At 46.0% G+C, this 24,434-nt stretch overlaps 1 protein-coding gene across 4 annotated transcripts in view; it reads right to left on the bottom strand.

Annotated features, from left to right (window-relative positions):
- Window positions 1–24,434, bottom strand: part of STAT3 (signal transducer and activator of transcription 3) — a 71,289-nt gene that overhangs the window by 2,663 nt on the left and 44,192 nt on the right. Inside the window, exons 5-23 of one of the 4 annotated variants that reach the window (XM_043468411.1) lie at window positions 17,503–17,598; window positions 17,250–17,331; window positions 16,959–17,053; window positions 16,632–16,783; window positions 14,485–14,643; window positions 14,249–14,341; window positions 13,312–13,371; window positions 10,622–10,651; window positions 10,428–10,521; window positions 10,276–10,323; window positions 7,853–7,936; window positions 6,869–6,967; window positions 6,627–6,762; window positions 5,668–5,720; window positions 5,331–5,425; window positions 5,065–5,204; window positions 4,309–4,521; window positions 932–974; window positions 526–638 (exon numbers count right to left, since the gene is read on the bottom strand). In XM_043468411.1, the coding sequence (XP_043324346.1) occupies window positions 526–638; window positions 932–974; window positions 4,309–4,521; window positions 5,065–5,204; window positions 5,331–5,425; window positions 5,668–5,720; window positions 6,627–6,762; window positions 6,869–6,967; window positions 7,853–7,936; window positions 10,276–10,323; window positions 10,428–10,521; window positions 10,622–10,651; window positions 13,312–13,371; window positions 14,249–14,341; window positions 14,485–14,643; window positions 16,632–16,783; window positions 16,959–17,053; window positions 17,250–17,331; window positions 17,503–17,598 (1,885 nt within the window). The remainder of the gene's footprint in view (window positions 1–525; window positions 639–931; window positions 975–4,308; window positions 4,522–5,064; window positions 5,205–5,330; window positions 5,426–5,667; window positions 5,721–6,626; window positions 6,763–6,868; window positions 6,968–7,852; window positions 7,937–10,275; window positions 10,324–10,427; window positions 10,522–10,621; window positions 10,652–13,311; window positions 13,372–14,248; window positions 14,342–14,484; window positions 14,644–16,631; window positions 16,784–16,958; window positions 17,054–17,249; window positions 17,332–17,502; window positions 17,599–24,434) is intronic. The other 3 variants (XM_043468420.1, XM_043468412.1, XM_043468426.1) reach the window with 3 other exon arrangements.

The following is a 24,434-nucleotide window of genomic DNA, read 5'->3' as shown; positions in this document are numbered from 1 at the left end:
TGCTACAAACACTGGGGTACATGTGTCTTTTTAAATTATGGTTTTCTCAGGGTATATGTCCAGCAGGGAGATTGCTGGGTCATACGGTAGCTGTATCTGTATACTTTTAATGTTTTAATCATAATATATATACTGTTTATATTTTCAATATTATGGCCGAGCCAACTGGCTTGTGGGATCTTAGTTCCCTGACCAGGGGTCGAACCCAGGCTCCCTGCAGTGGAAGCTCAAAGTCCTAACCCTTGGACCACCAGCGATGTCATACATTCCTTTTTTCCTAATACACAGAAATGCTACTATTTTGGATTTGCTGGGCTAAAGAAAATACATTTGTAAAGTTAACCTCACCGGTTCCTTTCCACTGCTTTTTAACCTGACTCCTAGAAAATTTACACTGGCACGGGGACTGCATTTCTATAGGAAAGTGCTGCTCGAGAACTCCTCCTGCCCATCTGGGTGGCCCTCGGCTGGTTTTGTGCACGGGAGCATCAGCTCAGGGGGCCAATCCAGCAACCCCGTACTCACCAAACTGCCCTCCTGCTGAGGGCTCAGCAGCTTCACCATTATTTCCAAACTGCATCAATGAATCTAAAGTGCGGGGGGACATCGGCAGGTCAATGGTATTGCTGCAGGTCGTTCTGTAGGAAAGGGGGAGCAGCAGGAGGGGGAAGGGTCGGGTTGACAAGACACAATGGAGGAAAAAAAAAAACAAAACACACACACACAAGCCATCAAACTCTGGTCTCCAACAGAAAAAATAAAAGCTCAAGCTTTTTAAACACACGAGGTCACTGTGGGTCTCAGTGAGGACTGAACGTACTCAGAGGGCGCCAACCCTGCTTCACAAGAGAACTCTCACCCACTGTCCTGTTCCCAGGGATAACTGAGGACATTAGAGATGGAGGCAAACTTGGGAAGGGAAGCCACTTACGGTGTCACACAGATGAACTTGGTCTTCAGGTATGGGGCAGCACCTGGGGAGAGGAAAACTCCGCCTTAGCGACTGTGATTCCCACTCTGGGTACCGGACCGGGGAAAGCTGGCTGCCTCCCCAGGGCTGATGTGAAGCTCACTTGATCCCTGAGCAGAGATGGTCTGAAGGAAGCTCCATCTCCCACTGGGCTGTCCTCCCCCTCACTGTAGACTCTGATGTTCCAGCGCTTGCAGCTGGAAGCTCAGTCCTTGCCCTAAAGCTTTTCAGCAGACTCACATGAGCTCAGATGAGTGCCAGCCTCGTGTTCATTCTTCCCCTAGATCAGGGTGAAGAGTTTCACTGCCTGTATATGGACTGAGGATTGTAACCTGGCCTGGTTGTACCTCTTAGATGAGTTCCCTGCAGGAAGGACTGAGCCCACCCAGTCGGGCACCACGTCCTGCTCAGACACTGAAGTCACGGGGTCTTTACGAAAACACAGAAGTGGCTAATGCAGTTCCAAAGCTGAGGGTGACACCTTCTATTCCGTTTAGCACTGATCTGCCTGTTACATCTTGCAGTGAGGATATTAGTACTCCCCATTAGATAACTACATCACAGATAAGAGCCTCTCCGTGGGGAGAATGTCTCCAGTGCAGTACAACTGGCTTTGGACTCGGAGATAGGAGGCTGGGGCCTCGTTACATCTTTAAAACACGCTTCCAGTGCAGTGAGTTTGGGTTCCATCCCTAATCGGGCAACTAAAATCCCACATATGGTGTGGGGTGGCCCCCAAAAGTTAATTTAAAAAATTTTTAAAAATCAACTACATTTACAAGATAATAAAATGAGAGGGAGGCGGAGGATGGAGGGGCCCATCTTTGTCATTTGTGATTCTTCTTCTATAGTTAGAAACATGAAGATTTAAGAATTTTAACTGCTAAATGCTTATACCAAGAGGTCAAGGGGCCCCAGAGACACTGGCAAGGAATTTGGGGTATTCAAGTGAGCAGATCGGTTAGGAAGGGGGGTGGGCAGGAAAAGCATGGCTGGAAAGCTTGGGGCTTATAGAGAAACTGAGGGATCAGAAAGAATGAGGACAATCTGAGAAAGGGCACTGCCATCTTTGGGGCCAAGAAATAGATTAACTCAGTACAGAATCCAAAGAAGCTACTACGGCAGGGTTCTGGTGTCTTATAAATCTATTTGAGCCCAGGCTTGAGGGGAGCTGACTCCAGCTGACTCCCAGACACAAAAGGGTTTCAATTCTCCCAAGTGATCAATGTTGCTGAGAAAAACAGCTCTGAGATGCCACAGTAGAAGCAAAGGAGAAAAAGATTAAAAGTTGATTTATGGCTCTGTGCAAGGTTGTAAATGTACTTCATCTAATTTGTAAGATAAGAGATCTGTCATTTCTACAGAGGAATCTTTCCCTCAAGCCACAAGGAAATAATGTGAGCTTCTAAGAAAGAAGGAGGGGAGAGTCCTGGGAAGATAAGCCATCTCCTAGAGACAATAAAACCTTCAGGATGGGAACAGAGAGGAAACCGTCAGCTGCTCCACTCTGGAGGAACCCACAGGTCGCCCACCGGCCTCCCCCACACCCCCTGATGCCATCACCAGGCTCCTGCTGCCCCAGGAGACACAAAGCTCTTGAGTAATCAGTTCTATTTCATGACTGGCATCTTGCCCCTGAGGAAACATTGAGTCCCCAGGCAGGAAAAGGCCTGGCCTCCTGCTCACCCAGGAGCCGTGAGGGAGGGTGCAGCCTCAGACCAGGAACTTGGACCTTGAAGGCGAAATGAGTTGAGGGCCCAGCACTTGGACCTAATTGCCTTCCGCAGAAGGAACAGGGCAGTGTGACGGGGGCTGATAAACAGATCTCCCAACCGAAGCACAACGTGGAAAGAGAGATAAGTAGCAGACAGGAAATGAGAGTTATGCTCGCCTAGAGTGTGACCAAGACTCAACCCAGAACAAAGGAGAAAGGAAAGTCAGTTGCTAGTGAGCCCTAACTCCCTCTTCCAAGTCTCAATCTGCTCGCCCCCAGAAATCCCTCACAGGGAATTACTGTGAAGAGTATGAGGGCAGCTGGTGGGTTTGTGTGGGGGAGCTCTTTGTTCAAAAAAACAGATTTTTTTCCCAAACCAGTTAGGGTAGGGAGGCCAACTCAAAGGATCACTTTAAACCCTTGCGGGCTCTATGATTAAGGAAAGTTCAATAAAAATAAAGGATGGCAAATTACAGTCTCCTCCTCAGGATCTGGCCAGAGAACCATGAGTCTGAGCCCCAAACGCCCATGGGAACAGGCTAGAGGGCTCTGGCCTCCATGCTGGTGATGGCACCGGAGAGTGAGGGTTTAGTATGAAAAAATGGATGTGTTACTTACATAAGCACATGGGCTGGAGTACACTAAAAAAACATCTGAGTTTCAGTAGCTGCACATTCAAAGCACCAAGCCCAGGCCCCTCCCACCAGTTACCGTCTTCCCCTTCAATCTCCACTCTCCCGAGACTCTCTCGTAAACCATGTTCCAGCGTGGCTAACACTCATTTCCTCCAGAAAGCCTTTCTTCATCCCACTTGGGCTGCTTACATTGTTCAGTGATGGGGAAAGGAAACGCTCTAGACTGAAGTCTGAGTCGCAAACCTTCCAGCATATGCTTTGCAAGAAGTGCTGTGCTGGCTGGGCATCCTGTTTCTAGAGAATTCCGCCCTCGCTTTCTCTTCATGGTGTCTTAGGTACGTCTGGGTATGTGTGAGCTGTTTTCCCCTTTAGGCCGGTGCCTCCAGTGGGCCGGAGCCTGGTGACTGATTCCTCTCCTCTCTCTAACCCCATCAGCTGCCCCTAAAGGCACTCACTATCAAGTTCTTTCCCAGAAAGAGGAATAAAGATCACCAGACTGGGCTTTCCTGGTAGCTCAGTGGTAAAGAATCTGCCTGCCAACGCAGGAGACACAGGTTTGATCCCTGGTCCGGGAAGACTCCACATGCCTCGGACTAACGAAGCCCGTGTGCCACAACCATTGAGCCTGTGGCTCTCAAGCCTGGGAACTGCAGCTACCAAGCCCACCTGCCCCAACAACTGAAGCCTGTGTGCCTAGAGCCCGTGCTCTGCAACAAGAGAAGCCACTGCAATGAGAAGCCCATGCATGCAAGTAAAGAGTAGCCCCCGCTTGCCCCAACTACAGAAAAGCCCATCCAGGAAATGAAGACCCAGCACAGCCAAAAATAAAAATAAATAAATAAAAATCATAAAAAGAAAATTCCTTGAAAAGAAAGGGAAAAAAAAAAGATCACCAGGTTCTTCAGGCATTTACCTTAACTGTCCCCCAAGGATCCTACAATTTCCCACTTCTCCCCAGAACCAAGGGGCTATTGTGGAAAATCAACAACTACCTGGGTCAGCTTCGGGATGCTCCTGGCTCTCTGGCCGACAGTACTTTCCGAATGCCTCCTCCTTTGGAATGTCGGGGTAGAGATAGACCAACGGAGACACCAGGATATTGGTGGCATCCATGATCTTATAGCCCATGATGATTTCGGCAAATGACATGTTGTTCAGCTGCTGCTTGGTGTAAGGTTCCACTGACTGGATCTGTGTCTTACCTGTCATGGGATATGGGAAGAGAAGACTCAGGTGATCTTAGAGAAGACTACCTGATTGATTTTCCCTTGAGGGGGAAAGGCTTATGCCAACCTAGTGTTTGAGACTCTGAATATTCTGCCCAGTTGCCTGGCACTGTGAAAATGTTCAGCTGGCTTCAGGAGAAGCTATTCAGCTGGGCCACAAGTATCACACTTGAATAATTACTTTTATATGATGTATGTACAGAGTGGGTAAGAAAGGAGATGAAGAATACAATTTAAATTGCAAATTTAAAAAAAATTGCCAATTTCTAGGCAAATATTAGCCCCTTGTGGGGAGCAAAATAAAACTGGCAAACCAATCCTCCAGCTGGAAGAACTTAGAGAAGACAAGTCTTCCCATCTCATAAAAATGATCACCGGTTAACTTCCAAGTCTAAGGCAGGGGGGGGTGTGAGGCCATCCCTGCCCACAAGGGGGCAGCAGGTGCCCAAAACTAGCAGCAGCCATGGCCAGCCACAGCAGAGTTGGCCACCAGCTGGGGTGGGGAATCGCCAAGCTTACCACTGATGTCCTTCTCCACCCAGGTGAAGGTGACGCCTCCTTCTTTGCTGCTTTCACTGAATCTCAGCAGGAAGGTGCCTGGGGGCTTAGTGCTCAAGATGGCCCGTTCCCTCTCCTTGCTGATGAAGCCCATTATGTACCTGGAGATACAGAGCAGCAACAGCAAGGTTGGGGCTGAGGGACCCCTGTGTTGCGGCTGGCCTGCTGGGAGAGTGGGGGACGTGTCACCCCTGTGTGTTCCGTCAGACACAAGCGTTCCAACCTACCCTTCGTTCCAAAGGGCCAGGATGTACTTTTTCACCAGGTCAATGATGTTGTCCAGCCAGACCCAGAAGGAGAAGCCCTTGCCAGCCATGTTTTCCTGGAGAGAAGAGTAATGGGAAAGCTTGATCCCCTACCTTCCTGCACTCTTCCTTCAAGGGCGTGAGGTGCCACCAAAATCCTCAAGCCCATCTACCCTCAGGCAGGTCCTCCTGGCCGCCAGACGGAGAGTCTGGGGCGTTCAGGCCCAGTGCCCTCCACGACATCCCCACAGCTAAATGTCCCTGCCCCCTCCTCCTCCTATGAGGCAGCCTCATGGATGGAGTTCACACGGTGGCTTACTTTGCAAAATTTAGCCCATGTGATCTGACACCCTGAATAGTTCACACCAGGTCCTGAAAGAAAAAAAAAAAAAGTCATATAATTTGCAGTTTTAAATCCAGATCTTTCTTCAAACAGAACACACACACAATTGTCCCACAACATGCCCTGAAACTTGGTTTTCATGTATTTGAATGTTGCCACCGTTGTGTGCATACGTATGCACCCCTCCCCACACACCCGACCCCATCGTTTGATGCCCCCTAAGCTGTTGTTTAGCAGAGGTGGTGGGTGATGTATCGAGTCCCTGCTGCCCCTTCTAGCCTCGTGTGGCAGTCCGGGGATCAGCAGAACACACTAAGAAGAGGACAGCTTGAGTTACAGGGTCACATTGAGTCACGCATGTTCAGTCCCTCAGTCACGTCTGACTGCAGCCCCGCCAGGTTCCTCTGTCCATGGGATTTCCCAGGCAAGAATACTGGAGTGGGTTATCATTTCCTCCTCCAGGAGATCTTCCCGACCCAAGGGTCAAATCTGAGTCTCCTGCGCTGGCAGGGGGGTTCTTTGCCACTGAGGCATCTGGGGAGCCCACGTTTAGTGGCAGCACAGGACAAAGCCTAGGTGGCATGTGAAACAGTCTAAGACTTTTCTCTTCCAGGAAAAAGGATTAAAAACAAGCTACATTTTTTTGAAGAAACGGACAGGGATGCCAAGCCTTTAGCTGTAACATACATTTAAAATACCCTCCTAAGGTTGGACAAAGTACCCAGGGAGACAGCCACCAACAGAAAGGAAATCTGCCTCCCGTCTCGTAAAAGTGATCACCAGGCGCAAACCTCCCCTGCGTCCTGACTCCAGGGCCTGCTGGAGCACGTGTACTCTGCCCAGCGCCTCGCTCAGTCAACTCTCCTGAATGAACAGCCCCACGGGCCAGAGTCCTTTTGCACGGAGAGCAAAGGGAGAAGGGGTCAAGGGCTGACCTAAGAGTTTCTCCGCCAGCGTCGTCAACTGCTCGATGCTCAGCCCGCGCTTGGTGGTCGAAGAGAACTGCCAGCTCAGCACCTCGGCCACTTGATCCCACGTTCCGATCGGGGGTTTGGTGAAAAAGTTCACGTTCTATTGGAAATGACACATTCGCTCCTTTAGACGAGGGGGTGGCGCCTGCTGAGCGGCAGCCCCGGGGCACCAAGGAGCCTCCGGAGAACCCGGGCCCCCGACTCACCTTGGGGTTATTGGTCAGCATGTTGTACCACAGGATGGACGCCCAGGCGTTGGGCATCTGACAGATGTTGGAGATCACCACCACTGGCAAGGAGTGCGTCTGTGGAGGGAGCGGGGAATGAGCTGAGGAGGCAGAGGGCCCTTGAGGCTCCAGAAACCTCCTCACCTGCATCTCGCAGGGTTCGGAATAAAAGGAGAGGTCGTGGGGCACACTTGCTGCCAGCCCGCAGGGAGCTGTAGGGCCCGGTCAGCTTGATACCCAGCGTGGAGAGTAGGCCGAACTCAGGGGCTGTCTCAGTATCACCAGGAATTCACAAAGCTGACTCGCTCATGCTGGACTCACAGTCCACGGACTCCCCATTTATAAAATTTGGAAGACCTTCACGAATTGAAGCTGTGAAGAGTGCAAGTCACTCAGTTGTGTCCGACTCTTTGCGACCCCATTGACTATACAGTCCGTGGAATTCTCCAGGCCAGGATACTGGGGTGGGTAGCCTTTCCCTTCTCCAGGGGATCTTCCCAACCCAGGGAAGTTGAACCCAAGTCTCCCGCATTGCTGTATTGAAGCTGTATCTGCCCGTTTGATAGAGAGGTCCCAGGAATCAAAGACTAGGGTTCTTGCTTTTTCAGGTGTATCTTTAAAGATCAAGAAAGTTGGGGAAACAGCAGGTAAATGCCATGACTGTTTGGATACTAAAAACACTGGTGGTTGAAAAACTGTTTTGCCCAAACTGTATAAAGTTGGCTATAATCAATTCCTAAATACGAGTTTTTACATCGAGTTTGCTGGAACCTGAGTAGACATGTATCTTCTAAGCACTCAGGCAAGATACAAACAAATTTTTAGAGAAAAAGAAGCAAATGTAAACACAGTGCTGAGCAAAGAGTCATCATTCTACCTTCTGGAATGAAAACCCCAACTAGAAGAAGCCTCATCCTGAATCACCCTGCAGGCAGTTCTACCCAAGTTCTGCGCAGAACTCACCTCTAGGTCGATCTTGAGGCCTTGGTGATACACCTCAGTCTCAAAGGTGATCAGGTGCAGCTCCTCGGTCACAATCAGGGAGGCCTACAAGAAAGAGGAGGATGTTCTTCCTCAGGGAGGATGGCATTGAGTCCTGACAGCCATCACTACACCATCCTGAAGCACAATCCTCCAGGTGGCCATGGATACAACTGAAGCACAACTCTACGACTGTCCAGTGCTCTGATCCACAACCTGATCTCTTATCGGCTTTATGATGATACTATGGAGATCCAATCGGTCATGGATAAAATGGGAACAGCATAATGACCAAAGAGTGAACACCTGTGTACCCAGCCCCAGTTTAAGGCAGAGACCATCACCACGGAGGTTTTCTGGGTGCCCTTCCCAACTGCATCCATCCCTGAGCCTCCTACCTCAGAAGTGACTGCTATTTTGTCTTTTGAGTTTGTCATTTCCTAGCTCTTCTTTATGGTTTTACTGCATTTATATCTCTAAACAATGTATGTGTTGTTTAATTTGGCAGGGGGGGGTTGTGAATCTCATACGTAAGGAATTATACCCTGTGTATTCTTTTGTGACTCTCTTTTCACATCTGTGTAATCGTGTACACCTGCAATTTATCCATTTTCATAGCTGCATAATATTCCACCACCTGACTATACCACAGATCATTTACCTACTCTAGTGCTGTTGACATATGGGTTATATTTAGGGCTTACAAATAGGCTGCTGTGACATGTAATGCGTGTCTCCTGGCACCTATGAGCAAAGATTTCTCTATTGTTAAATCCTGGGAGTGGCACTGCTGGTGTATAGGGTATGTTCATTTTCATAATGCCTAACTGTTTTCCAGAGTGACTGCAACAGTTGATACACCAGCAACAAAGCGGCTATTTTGAATGAGAATTGTCAATGAATTATTAGAAATTCCAGTTCATATTTTAAAATGTTCTTTTTCTCATTACAAAGTAATACACATTCAATTTTACATGCAAATATTACAGAGATAGTATAGAGTAGCTTTGGGTGAGAACAGCAGCACAAATACATAAGCACTGTTTGGTAGACAGTCCTCTAGAATTTTGTAGTGCAGACATGAATGGACAAGAAACAGTGATTTTTAACCAATTATACCAGTATACTACTCAAATTACTTTGCATTTTTTTCCTAAATAAATATGCCACATACATTTTCCCATATCACTGCAGAGAAACAACCTCACTTTTCAACTGCTGTCAAGTCTTATAGATTCAGTTTGTTTTTTTAAAAGGCCTGCTACATTCTAGAGAAGAGGTTAAGAATGGCTCAGGAGACAAACAGAAAAAGAATAGGGTGTCGCAATTTTATAAAAAAGATTTAAAACCAGAGCTTGGTCACATTTACTTTCTTTTTTTAAGTTTATTCTTTTTTGGGGGGCCATATAGTTTGTGGAATCTTAGTTTCCCAACCAGGAATTGAACCCAGGCCCACGGCAGTGAAGGCCCTGAGTCGTAACCACTGAATCACCAAGGAATTCCCTTAAGTTTATTCTTAACACTAAGAATCCAAGAATCTGAGTCAATGGGAGGCAGAGAAGAAACAAGGTGGGTAAAGAACAAGAGAGTTTGCTGTTTCTCTTTTGGTAAAATGTTTAATTTGGATGTGTTGAAACCCATCCCACCTCAGTGACCAAAACAGATCACCAAAAGCTGAAACAAGCCGTGTCAGTGCACTCAAGTTCAAAGGGGAATTTGGAAAGCCCCAGGCAAGGCGGAAGGCTCCTTTTCTACCAAGAGGGTGTGGGCAAGGGACTTTACACTCCTTAAAGATGAGCTAACTCTCCAGACAATCAAGGAAACGCGCTGGGCCAGAGAACTCCTCCAAGGCATGTGTGACTACTCAAGCGTTGGGTGGCGGTGACTACAGATGAAACAGCAGGTAGGTGTCTCTACTTCTGGGCAGTAAGGAGGCTCTTTTTCTTTTCTTTTTATAAAAAGTTTCAGTATTTTGGCTGCAAGACATGTGAGATCTTAGTTCCCTGCTGCTGCTGCTAAGTCACTTCAGTCGTGTCAGACTCTGTGCAACCCCATAGACGGCAGCCCACAGGCTCCCCTATCCCTGGGATTCTCCAGGCAAGAACACTGGAGTGGGCTGCCATTTCCTTCTCCAATGCATGAAAGTGAAAAGTGAGAGTGAAGTCACTCAGTTGTGTCCGACTCTTTGTGACCCCGTGGACTGCAGCCTACCAGGCTCCTCCATCCATGGGATTTTCCAGGCAAGAGTACTGGAGTGGGGTGTCATTGCCTTCTCCGCTTAGTTCCCTGACCAGGGATCAAACCCACACCCCCTGCATTGGAAGCATGGAGTCTTAACCACCAGGGAAGTTCCCATGGAGGCGCTTTTTCTCTCCCGCTCAGCTATCATCTCCAACAGAACTTACGTCGCAGTTGGCTCGGCCCCCATTACCGCACCTCTGCTCTCTCAGGGTCTGTAAGAAAAGCAAAGAGCATCCTCTGTCAGCTGAGCCCCTCCCCAAGCCCCTCTCCCTGCCAGAGGCCCTGACGAAAGGGAGCCCCGGCTTCTCCCATGTACCAAGTGTTTGAACTCCGCTGAGAGGCTGCCATTGTTAGACTCTTCCATGTTCATCACTTTCGTGTTTGTGCCCAGAATGTTAAATTTACGGGACCTGAATCACAGGAGGAAAAGACCAACCACATACGTGACCGAATGGCCAGGGACAAAGTTAGATTATACAGAACAGAAGGAAGCCTGTATGCTGAACTTACCCTCTGAGAGCTGCAACGTCCCCGGAGTCTCTGTTAAGAACATAAACCAGCATTAATAAAACAGGCCCCGAGTCTCTTCGAAAGTCTACTTTGAACACCTATCATTTACTCGGATGGAAAAACTGCTGTTCTCCTGGGGATTTCTGTCAAGGACTCAATTACACAGTGTATGTGAAATCTGACATCCCTGTACATGCTCAAGTAGAAGACACAGCTGGTTGCCTACCCAACCTCTACTCCCCTCTTCCTAACAGAACCTTGACTCCATCAAGTATCCTTTCCCATTCCCACTTCCAGGGGATCCTGCTCACTAAGCCCACAGAACTGAGCATATGCACAGTGCAGTGGTCCACGAGTGAGGACAGGACCCACACTGTCTCAATCAGACCGGGAAGGAATTCTCCCTCAGGCTGGATTTATGTTCTGTAGCTTCAGCTGCACATCAGCAAGGAGACAGGTGGCCTTTACTACAAGCAGCCACGCTGCAACCCAGAGGGCACTCTAGAATGCCCGTGCTACTTGTGGTAGCAGAGAAGAGAAATGGAAGGTTCTGGATCCTTGGTGACAGGAATTGAGTCACTGATCTCACCACCCGGAACTTGCTCTAACTTTGCATTTCCAGTTATACTGGGTTGCAAATTTCCTCATTACTGAAGCCACACTGGGCTTTCTATAAAGGTCTACTGTTACCTGCAACTCACAGTATCCCATTGATACAGCCAGAAATATTCTTCCCAGCGTGTTCCTTGTCTTTTAACTATGTTTTTGAGTATTTCATTTTTTACATAGTCACCATTTCTCAGTGTTTTCTTTTAAAAATTATTTTAGTACTGTTTTAAAAGTCCTTCTCCATTGCTATATATCCACTTATGCTTTTAGAATTAATAATATCTACTACTTAATAGATAGTGCATTCCATGGGAGTTTATAGATTAAAATGGATCAACTTTTAAACCATTTAGAAGATATCTTTTTCATATATCACATTTTATGTCTTTTGGGGCCCACTTGGCTTGTGGGACTTTAGTTCCCCAACCAGGGATTGAACCTGGGCCCTCAGCAGTGAAACCTTGGAGACTTAACCACTAGACCACGTGGGAACCTCCCATATATCACATTTTAGAACTTAAATCAAGTCCCCGTTATCAGAAAGTTTTCCCTCATGTCTAGCCTGTATTTATTTATTTTATATTCTTTATTTGTATCACAGCTTTGACGTATAATTGATGAATAATAAACTGCATATGTAAAATGCACAAGCTGATGAGGTCTGATAGATGTATACCACACACACCTGTGACACCAGCCCAATCTAGAGGCTGAACGTATTCGTCAATCCCTCATCCCCAAGGTTCCCACCTCCCTTATGCAACCCATTCCCCAGTCCCACACTCCACCCATACCTGTCTCCAGACAACCAATGATCTGCTTTTGGTCATGATAGATTTATTTGCACTTCTAGAATTTTATATAAATGGAAACATAAAGTATGTACTCTCTTTTCTCGGTCTGGCTTCTCCCTCTTGGTGTATTTATTTTGAGATTTACCCGTGTATTATATATATCAATACTCTATTCCTTTTTGTTGGTGAGTAGTATTTCCCTTGCATGGATATACCACAAACTCATGGACACTCATTTATCAGTGAAGATTCCTGTACAACCCTTTGTGTGGACATACACTTTCAATTCTCTTGGATGAACACCTAGGAGTGGAGTGGTTGGGTTGTAGGATAGGTGCATGTTTAACTTTTCAGGAAACTGCCAAATTGTTCTCCAAAAGTGGTTGCCATTCTACCACCATTACATTACACATTTGCTTATTCATTTAAAAAATCTTAATTAATTAACTTATTTATTTATTTCTTGGCTGTGCTGGGTCTTTGTCGCTGTGCTCAGGCTTTCTCTAGTTGTGGTGAGCAGGGGCTACTCTTGAGTTGTAGCTCACAGGCTTAGTTGCCCCTCAGCATGTGGAATCTTCCCAGACCAGGGATCAAACCTGTGTCCCCTGCACTGGCAGGCAGATTCTTAACCCCGGACCACCAGGGAAGTCCTTGCCTATGCTTTTAAGATACATCTAGAATTTATTCTGATGGACAGTTTTTTTTAGTGAGAAGGTGATTTTTTTATGCTAATTTATGGTTAAAGTCATTAATTTTTGCTTACTCATTTATGAAACCTATCACCTTCCTCGAGTCCCTGGCTTCATAACTATTTTCTAGTTCATTCTCATGGAATTTCCAGATGAATAATTATATCACTTACATTTTCTCTTTTCTAATGTCTTCAGAGGGTAAGTGCATTTTAATTTTTTTAAAGGTACTGTCAAATATGGAAGAGGATTCCATTATGTGGTAAAGCGTGGAACAACAACTAAAATCAATTTTCCCATATATTCTCAATTTTACATAATATGCACAAGTTACATTTATAAGTAAAAAAACAAAGAAAGAGGGACTTGAGGTCACAATGGCAATCACAATTCAAATCGCTACTGCCAGCTTCGTGGTTTTGTTCAGGCACGTAAATGACAATGCACAGCAAGGCTTTTGAAAACTTAAAAAAAAAAATGAAGATCTCTGAATATAGATAAAGCCTCTAAATTCACATGATGTCTATCAAAGTTCTCATTTCTCTGTCCCTCATTTGAAGAAAAGAAAAAAAAAGGAGCTAAGATAAAGAGTACTTACTTGTCAATGCACACTTTAATTTTAAGTTGATAATTTAGCTCAGGGAATTTAACCAGCAATCTATGTCAAAAAAAAAAAGGGGGGGGGGAGTTTCAGAGCAAAGGAAAACAATCCAGTTTTAAAAAAACAGCCGTTAGGCTCCCCCAGCAACTTCTAGTTGAATCTAAAATTCATAACTCTTCAATTCTAAAGAGATGAGTCATAATCCCAAATTTTTCTTCCTGCCAGTGCTTCCTTTCATCTGAAGTCAAGCATCACCCCCTTCAGGCCAAAAGGGACTGAAAAAAAAAAGCCTAAGAACTAAGAACTTGGACGAAGTTGTGAGAGACACACAAAAGCATAATGAAAGCCATTTCATGAAAAACATTACAGGAATACACGCTCTTAAGTTGGTATTCTTTCTATTAGACCGGAAACCCAACAGCGTACTACCAACCTTTCTGAGGAGGGAAATTTCACTGCAGAAGGGCAAACCCCAGCTTACCTGTTCTGACTTGAATGGGAAAGGAATGCTCTATCTGCAGGTCCCCCACCCACCTGCCCTGTGACCTCTTAGCGTCTATTATCACTAAGCTTTACTCTTCCCCTTCAAATGCTCAGGAAAAAGCAGGCTCAAAGAACAGAAGATAACTGGCATTATTCTGCCCCTTTTGCATGGTAGATGGAGATGCTATGACCTGAGACATCAGGCCTGGAATCAGGAATACAGTGGGACCAAATCATAGGAATATATCCAAGTAACCTCAGAAAGATTCCTGTTCTTTAGCGTTTGACAGGACGATCAAAGAGCAAGTTGATATTTCGCCAAAAAACTCCCTATCCATCACAGTACTGCCTGCGATGGCTGTAAAGAACAACCCTGCCCACCAACTCTGTTCTGGCCCTGAGGGTGTCCCTTGATACAACATCCATCAGAAGAGGAGGTGCCGCAGCCCACCTGACTTTAGTTGTGAACTGGACACCGGTCTTGATGACTAACGGCCGGTCAGGATGCATAGGCATGCAGGGCTGCCGCTCCACCACGAAGGCACTGGAGGGGACAGAGAAAGTCAGTGGGTCACACATGATGCAGTGGGCTGGTCCCTGTCCTGTTCCTCAGAAGTCGACCAAGCTCTCGTTCAAGAACATTGGTCGGGGAGGTGATGGGGGAAACAGGCAAGGGCTCTATGTTACCTTTTCATTAAGTTTCTAAACAGCTCCACGATTCTCTCCTCCAGCATTGGCCGGTGCTGTACAATGGGGTCCCCTTTGTAGCTAACCTTCTGCTGCAGCTCCTCCAGTTTCTTAATTTGTTGGCGGGTCTGAAGCTGAGATTCTGCTAACGAGGTTATCCTGCCAATAAATAAGGATGTTCCTGGTTATATGTTCTGGGTGTATATAAATGAGCTGGAGAAGGGGAAGGGAATAATACCACAGGTATTCTCATGCAGTCATCTGACATAAGAAAGGGGCATTTTTTTCATTATGGGAAAATGTGAGTAGCATAAAATTGACCATTTCTAAATACATTGTTTAGCGGCACTAGATTAGAAAAGGGAAAATTATTTTGCCCTTTTTTTGCGGGGGGGGGCATGCAGCATAGTTTGCAGGATCCCCACCAGGAAAGTGCCAAGTCCTAACCTTTGGCCTGCCAGAAGGGAACGGCTACCCACTCCAGTATTATCGTAGAGAATTCCATGGACAAGGAGCCTGGCAGGCCACAGTCCATGTGGTCACAAAGAGTCAGACACAACTGAGCAACCTTCATTTCACTTCCTAAAAGTTTACTTTTCAAAGGAGGAAGCAGACACAGAGGAAGACATGCCAAAACTTACACCACTAGGAGGCATTAATGAGGTAACCAATGGAAAATTAACACATTAGAACCCAGATACAGAGAATACAAAATATGGAATTTGGTGCTCACTTTCCTCAGCCTAACTTGTTTTTGTACCAAATGTGAGGACTAGGGAAACGCAGGATATCTGACAGCCCAAAATGATAGGTTTGAACAGCTCTCTTCCTCACTGTCTTTGCAAGCTTGGCCAGGTTCTTTCACCCTCGTGGGCCTTGATGTCCCCTTGGCTGAGAGACAGGGTTGAACTGCACAATCCCCAGGAGCCCTTTAAACCTCACCTTCCACGGATGACCAGATGCGACATTATGTTTCCAAATATTGGTAACATGCATATAGAAAAAGTAGACAGGGAGACAAAGGCTGATTAAGTCTGCGCCCAAGGAGGGAGACTATCAGTGGCTCTCTCTGATGGTCCCCCGCTAGTTTAGTAAAGACCCCAAAGAGAGAGAGTAGAAGGCAAGGGGTGGAGAAGGACAGCACCAGGACTCCTGAGGTCACAGACTCCCTTCTGGCACCTACCGGGTTGGCCAAAATGTTTGCTTGGTTTTCCTATAAGATGTTATAGAAACATCTCAATACATTCCTAGAACTTAAAAGCTATTTGGTTCCCTGATCAGAAAACATTTAAAACTGCTTTCAATCAATGAGCAAAGCTCGGGGTTAGTTAGATGAACAAAACAGGCCTCTCCTGTAGAGCTATCCTAAATTTCCAATTTCATGCTCTGTGTATCCGGGGTCCCTGTCAGGTCAAGTTTCTCCCAGTTTAAGCTGGTGCAACATACTGAGTATCGGGCCTTGGACATCAAGGGTGCTCAATCATGATTTTCTGAGTGAATCAAAGTAAAAGAGCAGATTATAGACAAGCATATAGAGAATGATCCTACAAATGTGAAATGTACGGATTTATATCTTTGTATATGTATATATAATAACATGTCTGGAGTTAACGGTCACCAAATGTTTAAGTACCTCTGCATGATTTGATTTTTTTTTTTTATGATTTGATTTTTAAAGTCTTTTCTGCTCTTTATCAACTTTCTGTATTTGAACTTTTTTCTCTTATAAAGAGCACATGTCATTTGGGAGTCTTAGAATAACTAAAATTTAAAACAATTAAACCAAAAACTTTAAATTAGCAAAATATATTTAAAATATAGCCAACAGGAACACATTATCATTTTAAAAATTGTCCAAATAAAGTAAAAAGCTTTAACCCTTAGACTAAATTTGAGTATGTTGAAATCCCACCTCTGAAATACAGTATGTGCACGCTAAGTCGCTTCAGTTGTATCTGACTCTGTATGATCCTATGGACTGTAGCCTGCCAGGCTGCTCTGTCTATGGGATTCTCCAGGCAACAATGCTGGAGTGGGCTGCCATGCCCTTCTCTACTGAAATACAGTAGCAACTCTTTATGCTGCTCTGACCATGATTTAGCACAGCTCTCTGAAAAGAAAGGGGGAACGTCTCTTCTCTATCATACCAGTTTTCTAGCCGATCTAAGCAGATGTTAGGAGGGCCTCCAATGCAAGCAATCTGTTGTCGCCTCTTCCAGTCAGCCAATTCTTCATCCGTGAGAGTTTTCTGCACATACTCCATCGCTGACAAAAGCCCCGCCAGCTCACTCACGATGCTCTGGTTGGAAACAAAAAAACAAAGTCAGAAAACATTCCCCCAGACCGTCTCTAACCACAGTCTTTGGTCAATTCCAGAGAAGGAACTGATTAGGAAACAGGCAAGTTCTTCCCGGAGATGCCCAATTCCCGAAGGTGAGTGAGCCAGGCAGGGGGAGGGGGTCCACTGCTCTTACGCGCCGCATCTGGTCCAGGGCAGTAAGCATCTGTTCCAGCTGCTGCATCTTCTGCCTGGTCACCGACTGGTTGTTTCCATTCAGATCTTGCATGTCTGAGAAGGAAGGAGAACCTCCGTGAACTGAGGGAATACGCTTAGCCTCAGTAACTGGGCTCCCTTAACCGCCAGCAGCCCCTGAGCGCCCCTTCCCCTGAGTCTGAACACAGAGTCAAGATGAGCCAGCTCTGAGACTCCAGTAACACAAACTCACTTTACATGGGGGATTTTAATGTCTCTAATATGCACTTGCCTCCTTGACTCTTGAGGGTTTTATAGTTGAAATCGAAATCATCCTGGAGATTCTCTACCACTTTCATCTTCTGTTCTAGATCCTGTTTCAAACAAACCAACCACAAGAGAAGTAAAAAAAGGACTGCCCTCGGGAAAGAGAAAAGAAAGTTTCTGAGTAGGATTCAAATAAAGCCACAACCTCACAAAAGCTACACACGGGACCCACAGGACGCTTCCCCAAGAAAAGGCTTCCCGCCCAAGACTTGCTTCACCTGGACACGCTTGCGGACGTCCTGCAGGTGCTGCTCCAGCATCTGCTGCTTTTCTGTCACCACGGCGGCTGTGGGGTGGTTGGCCTGGCCCCCTTGCTGCCAAAACAGGGAGCACGTGCACATGAAAGCCGGAAATAGCGGGAGAAGAATATCCCTGTCTGGTCTCCATCTCCTCCGTGACCCTTCCTGCTTGGCCTGAGCTGCTGCCGCTGTGAGGAGAGGGGCGGTCCCACGGCACCCACTGCTCTCCAGGGGCTGTCAGTGCAGGCCAAGAAAGCTCTCACACTTTTCCTCATGCCCTTAGCTTTTTAATCTCGTGGTGGTTTAGTCGCTAAGTCGTGTCTGACTCTTCAGTGACTCCATGGACTGTAGCCTGCCAGGCTCCTCTGTCCATGGGATTTCCCAAGCAAGAAGACTGGAATGGGTTGCCATTTCCTTCTCCAGGGGATCTTCCTGACCCAGGGATTGAACCCACATCTCCTGCACTGGCAGGCAGATTCTTTACTGACTGAGCCACCAGGGATGCCATACTATAAACTCATTCTATGTACTGCACTCAGAGACCACATGTTAACCTAAGACACAGTCCCTACCTTCAAAAACTCATTCCAGGTTAAGGATGTATACATTTTTGTTTTTAATCAGGACAAACTCTGAAAGCAGATGCTGGATGCCTGTTTAAATGCACAGGGGGAGGGGGACTTCCCTGGCAGTCCAGTGGTTAAGTATACATACTTTCACCGCACGGGTGAGGGTTTGATCCCTGGTTGGGGAACTAAGATCTCAAAGGTCATGCAGTACAACCAAAAAAAAAAAAAGCATGAAGGTTTTAACACATTTCCGTAGAATAATAAAATTCCCAATCAAGAGAGATCATCATGGGGGAGAAGGGAAGGTGATGGCTGGTGCCTCGAAAAGGTTGAATAGCACATGCAACTTACAAACAAGTTCTGTCAAAGTAAGAGGACATCAAAGACCATGTAAAAGCTGCAGTGACCAAGACAGTGTGGTGGAAAAGAATTGAGAGTCCAGTTTTCCAAACTAGAAATTTTCAGTTGTCTTTGACTTCACACTGAGCTGCCAGGTCTTCCTGGCTCTGTATTCTGTAATCTCTCCAATCCATCTCCAGTGCCACTGGCTCCATTCAAGCCCCAGCAGTTGATCCCTTTGCCTCTAGTCTCTCTCACTTCCAATCTGCTCTCCACACTGCTACCACAAGTCTCTAAAGCAGAGTGAAACACGCCACCGTTAGAGGGAACTATTCTCTCCTTTTCCTGGACCCTGTCCAAGCCCACAGAATATAAACTTCCCTTAGAAGTCCCAGGAAGGCGACCTCCACTCTTATATAACTCTCTTCACAGGAGTGACTCATTGAATCAGTGAGGTTGGGAGAAAGACTGCCCACACAGAGATCTTTGAAGACCCAGCCCTTAAGCTGGTGGCTCTCTCCTCCCACTCTTGCCTTCCCGGGGCACATCTAGGGCAGGAGCCAGGGCCTGGTTTCTAGAAGCAGTTCTAGAGGCCTATGTGTCTGAGTTCAGGGGGTATCACTCGCATGTGGTCTCTAAAGCTCCAAAAGGATGGCTGGGGCAGTGCTGTCCTGCAAACCCAGTCTCTCACCCCAAGACCTGACTCAGACAACAGGCCTCTACACAACAAGCACCTCCTGTACAGCACAGGGAACTATAATCAATATCTTATAATCACCTATCATGGAAAAGAATCTGGAGAAGAGACTGAGTTGCTCTGCTGTACATCTGAAACACTGTAGATCAACTATACTTCAATATAAATAAATAGTTTGGGATTAGCTGCTGTATTTACAATGGATGACCAACAGGGACCTTACGGTATAGCGCAAGGAACTCTGTTCAATATTATGTAATAGCTTAAATGGGAAAAGACTTGAAAAAGAATAGATACATGTATGAAGTGCAAAGGCAAAAGTGTTAATTGCTCAGACATGTCCAACTCTTTGCCACCTCCTGGACTACAGCCCACCAGGTTCCTCTATCTCTGGAATTATCCAGGCAAGAATATTGGAGTGGGCAGCCATTCTCTTCTCTAGGGGAATCTTCCCAACCCAGGGATTGAACCCAGGTCTCCCGCACTGCAGGCAGATTCTTTACCTTCTGAGCCACCTGAAAAGCCCCAGATATATATATACACATATAACTGAATCACTTTGCTGTACTTTGTTAATAATACTCTGATATAAAAATAAGTTTTTAAAAAAATTTAAAACACACAAATAAATAAAAATAAAACCCCTACAGTCATCCATCCAAGTCATGCTTTCCAGTCCTGTTTACCAACAATACAGCTGATTGTTTCATCTGCTGTCAACTTCCTGGTCTGTTTCTTTTCTTAGAAAATTTTTTTCTTTATATTTTGGCTGTGTCACATGGCATGTGGGATCTTCATTCCCTGACCAGAAGTTGAACCGGTGCCCCCTGCACTAGCAGCAAGGAGTCTTAACTACTGAATCACCAGGGAAGTCCTCCCAGATCTATTTCTAAACTGGCACTGCACTTAAAGAAGGAAAACGGATGTGATCAGTTATCACCCACAGAAACGGTGCCCCCCTGCTTCCAGCTATAAGCATCTCAGCCCAGCACAGACAGCTGTTTCACACAATCCAAGTAGAACTTAAACCCTCCCTCCCTGTGCTTCAGTCACCGCAAACTCCCCACCCTTCTCTGCAAACAGCAAGTTTCCACACTGACTCCCTGCAGCCTGTCTACTCAGCCTAACTGTGTGCGTGCATGCATGCGTGCTAAGCTGCTTCAGTCGTGTCCAACTCTTTGTGACCCTCTGGACTGTAGCCCACGAGGCTCCTCTGTCCATGGAATTCTCCAGGCAAAAATACTGGCGTGGGTTGCCATGCCCTCCTCCAGGGGCTTGTCCCGACCCAGGGATCGAACCTGAGTCTCTTATGTCTCCTGCATTGGCAGGCAGGTTCTTTACCACTAGCGCCACCTCACTCAGACTGGCACACCTGAACTCATTCACTTCCAAACTCAGTACAAATATTTTTGCTCCACTATGAAACCTTACTCAACTTCAACATCCTCCTTTACGTTCTTCTCACTTGACGTGTTTGTGCACCTATTACCCAATTAGACAGAGAGCCCTGGGAGACAAGGGACCACATCCCACTAGTCTCCCAGGGCTTTACCCACAAAAGACAGGTGGGCATATGCCAGACCATGTCAACAGACGAAACAACAGTGAGACCTGGCTTGAGCTAGCTCTGTAGCATGGGGCTGCAAACTTTTTCTCTAAGGGCCATACAGTAAATTTTTTTGGCTTTGTCGGTTACGCAGTCTCTGTCATAAAATACGCAGCCCGGCCATGGTGGCATGAAAGCAGTTAGAGACGGTGCACAGGTGAACGTGGGTGGCTGAGTTCCAAAAACACTTCATTTGCAAAAATACACAGCATGGGGTGGGAGGGGGATTGGAAGGAGAGGATGGGATGAATGGAGAGAGCATCAGGGACACACACACACTATCATATATAAAATGGATAGCCCGTGGGAATTTGCTGTTATGACTCAGGGAACTCAAACCAGGGCTCGGTGACAACCTATAGGGCTGGGATGGAATGGGAGGTGGGAGGGAGGCTCACGAGGGAGGGAACATATATGTGTATCAATGGCTGATCCATGTTGATGTACGGCAGAAACCAAAACAATATTGTAATTAGCCTTCAATTTTAAACAAACAAACAACACAGCAGGCTGGATTTGGGCCCTGGGCATTGGTTGCCAGCCCCGATCAACACAACTGGGGACATCCTTGGGACACTTCCTGCTTTTCTAACTCCCATGGTAAGTTGGCGCCTCTATTCAAATTGGCTTAAGTTGATTATTTTTATCCTACGGAACAGTATGCAAACATAAAAGTTCTCCACAAACAGCAAACCCTAGTGATGCACAGACAAGTGCCATCTGCTAACCGCCCTTACTTCAGAGTCTTGAATGATGAGTATTACCCCCTCACCTGCATCTGAGCATACCAGCTTTCTACATAAAATTCTTTAGTGGAGGGCCCTCCCTGGTGGTACAGGGGTTAAGACTCTGTGCTTCCACTGCAGAGGGCATAGGTTGGATCCCGGGTTAGGGAACTAAGATCCTGCATGCTGTGTGGTGCAGCCAAAAAAAAAAAAAAGAAATTCTTTAGTGGGCCCCATTTTGAACAGACTTGATGATAACAATAGCAGCAGCAACAGAAAACAGTTAACATTTATCTTGCATGCATGTGTCAGGTCCTGTTCTATGCATTTTACATGTCGGAACTAATTTAATTCTATGAAGTCAGTACAATTATCTTCCCCAATGGAGGAGAAGAGAGCAAACAGTTTGCCTAAGGTTACACAGCATGTGGCGGAGCGCTGGGGTTCACATACAGGCAGCCTGGCCCCAAGTCCCTGTGGTAAAACTGCTCTTCTGGGGCCAAACTGGGGCATGACTAACTAGATTCTCACGATGTGGCCCTCTGACCGCCTTATCTTCCTTTAACCAGCCAGTTGCTGAACTTTCTACACTTCTCCCAAGAAAACACATGCTTCCGATTCCCTGTTTGAACATGATCTTCTTTCGGCCTATGGTGTGCTCTCTATACCATTTGCCTGATGCCCATCTGATAAGCCTTGAGTCTTGGCTCAAACATGACCTCTCCTTTCTCGATGCCTTCTCCGATTCTCTCAGTTAGACTTAGATGTTCTTTCTTCTTTGTTCCTGCTCTATTTTTGTCTTTTATTTTTAAATTATTAATTTGGCTGTGCCTGGCCTTAGTTGCCAGGTGGCGCTGGTGGTAAAGAACCTGCCTGCCAAAGCAGGAGATGTAAGAGACACAGGTTTGATCCCTGGGTCGGGAAGATTCCCTGGAGGGGAGGCACAGCAACCCACTCCAGTATTCTTGCCTGAGAATCTCATGGACAGAGGAGCCTGGTGGGCCACGTCCACGGGGTCACAAAGAATCAGACATGACTGAAGCGACTTGGCACGCCACATGGTCTTAGTTGCGGCATGCTGGATCTTTTTGTTGATGTACACGAACACCCAGTTGCAGTATGTGGGATCTAGTGCCTTGATCAGGGGTTGAACTCGGGCCCCCTGCATTGGGAGCTTAGAGTCTTAGCCACTGGACCACCAGGGAAGTCCCCGTTTTTCTCTTTGAAAAGAAAAAAAAAATTTATTGCACACTCATGTTCACAGCAGCATCACTCACAATAGCCAAAAGGTAGAAGCTGCCCAAGTGTCCACTGACACTTGGATAAAGATGAATGGATAAACACAATGTGATATAACCACACAGTGAATAGCATTCATCCTTTGAAAGGAAGGGAATTCTGGATAAACATGCTACAACACGGAGAAGCCTTAACGATGTTATGCTAAGAGAAATAAACCAGCCAAAAAAGGCACACACTGTATGTTACCACTTAAATGAGGTACCTAAGACAGTCAAATTCACAGAGACGTCACCTTGCCAACAAAGGACTGTTTAGTCAAAGCTATGGTTATTCCAGTAGTCATGCAGGGATGTGAGAGTTGGACCATAAAGAAGGTTGAGTGCCAAAGGATTGATGTTTTTGAACTGTGGTGCTGGAGAAGACTCTTGAGAGCCCCTTGGATAGCAAGGAGATCAAACCAGTTAATCCTAAAGGAAGACAACCCTGAATTGGAAGGACTGATGATGACGCTCCAATACTTTGGCTACCTGATGTGAAGAGCCAACTTGTTGGAAAAGACCTTGATGCTGGGAAAGACTGAAGGCAGGAGGAGAAGAGGGCAGCAGAGGATGAGACAGCTGGATGGTATCACCAACTCAATGGACATGAGTTTGAGCAAATTCCGGGAGACAGAGAAAGACCCAGAAGCCTGGCATGCTGCAGTCCATGGAGTCGTAAAGAGTCAGACACAACTTAGCAACTGGACAACAACAACAAAGAACGGTCAAATTCATAGAGACAGAAAGTAGAATGGTGATGCCGGGGGAATGAGAAGTTATTGTTTAATAGGTATAGAAATTTAATTTGCAAGATGAACAAATTTCTGGAGAAGTACACAATGTGATGCACTTAACACTAATGGAACTGTATATTTAAAAAGGGTTAAAAAGGTACATTTCATTGTGTGTATGCTACCACAGTTTTTTTTAAAGAAGGGAAAAAGAAAAAAAAAATTCCCCAATTAGAGGTTATTAAAGAAAACACCTCGGGAATTTCCTGGTAGTCCAGTGGTTAGGACTCTGTGCTTTCTCTGCAGAAGGTGTAGGTTCAATCCCTGGTTGATGAAATAAAATCCCACAGGCAGCGTGGCCAAAAAAAAACCAACCAATCAGCCAAATAAACAAAAAAACCCTCAGGGAAAAGAAGAAAGTCTCCTATAACCAACAATATCAATGCTTTGGTACATATCTTTTTGGGGCTTCCCAGGTAGCTCAGTGGTAACGATTCTATCTGTCAATGGAGGAGAGGCGGGTTTGTTCCCTGGGTCAGGATGATCTCCTAGAGAAAGAAATGGCAACACATTCCAGTTTTCTTGCCTAGGAAATAGCATGGACAGAGGAACCTGGTGGGGCTACAGTCCATGGGGTTATAAAAGAGTCGGACATGACTTAGCAACCAAACAATAATAACAAATGTATCCTTCCAGACATTTTTTCACACATATCAATAACATATGCATATCATATCATTTGTTTTTCCTGTTATGAAGCTGATCTTCCATTACATCTGCATGTAATGAAACATTATTGCTACTATTTATAAGAGAACTACTGATTCTTAAACTATTTACCTTGAACACAATCACTTTTCTGAACTCTTGTTAGTTCCAATAGTTGTGTTGTTTTGTCTCATTTAAAGTTTGTCTCTTACTTTCCAACATTTACACTCCCTTTTTCTGTCTTATTACATTGGCA

Source organism: Cervus canadensis, chromosome 1 (genome assembly GCF_019320065.1).
Source record: "Cervus canadensis isolate Bull #8, Minnesota chromosome 1, ASM1932006v1, whole genome shotgun sequence".
In the NCBI taxonomy this organism is placed as follows: domain Eukaryota; kingdom Metazoa; phylum Chordata; class Mammalia; order Artiodactyla; family Cervidae; genus Cervus; species Cervus canadensis.
The sequence above is the reverse complement of the archived record's forward strand: the minus strand, read 5'-3'. Positions and strand labels throughout refer to the sequence as shown.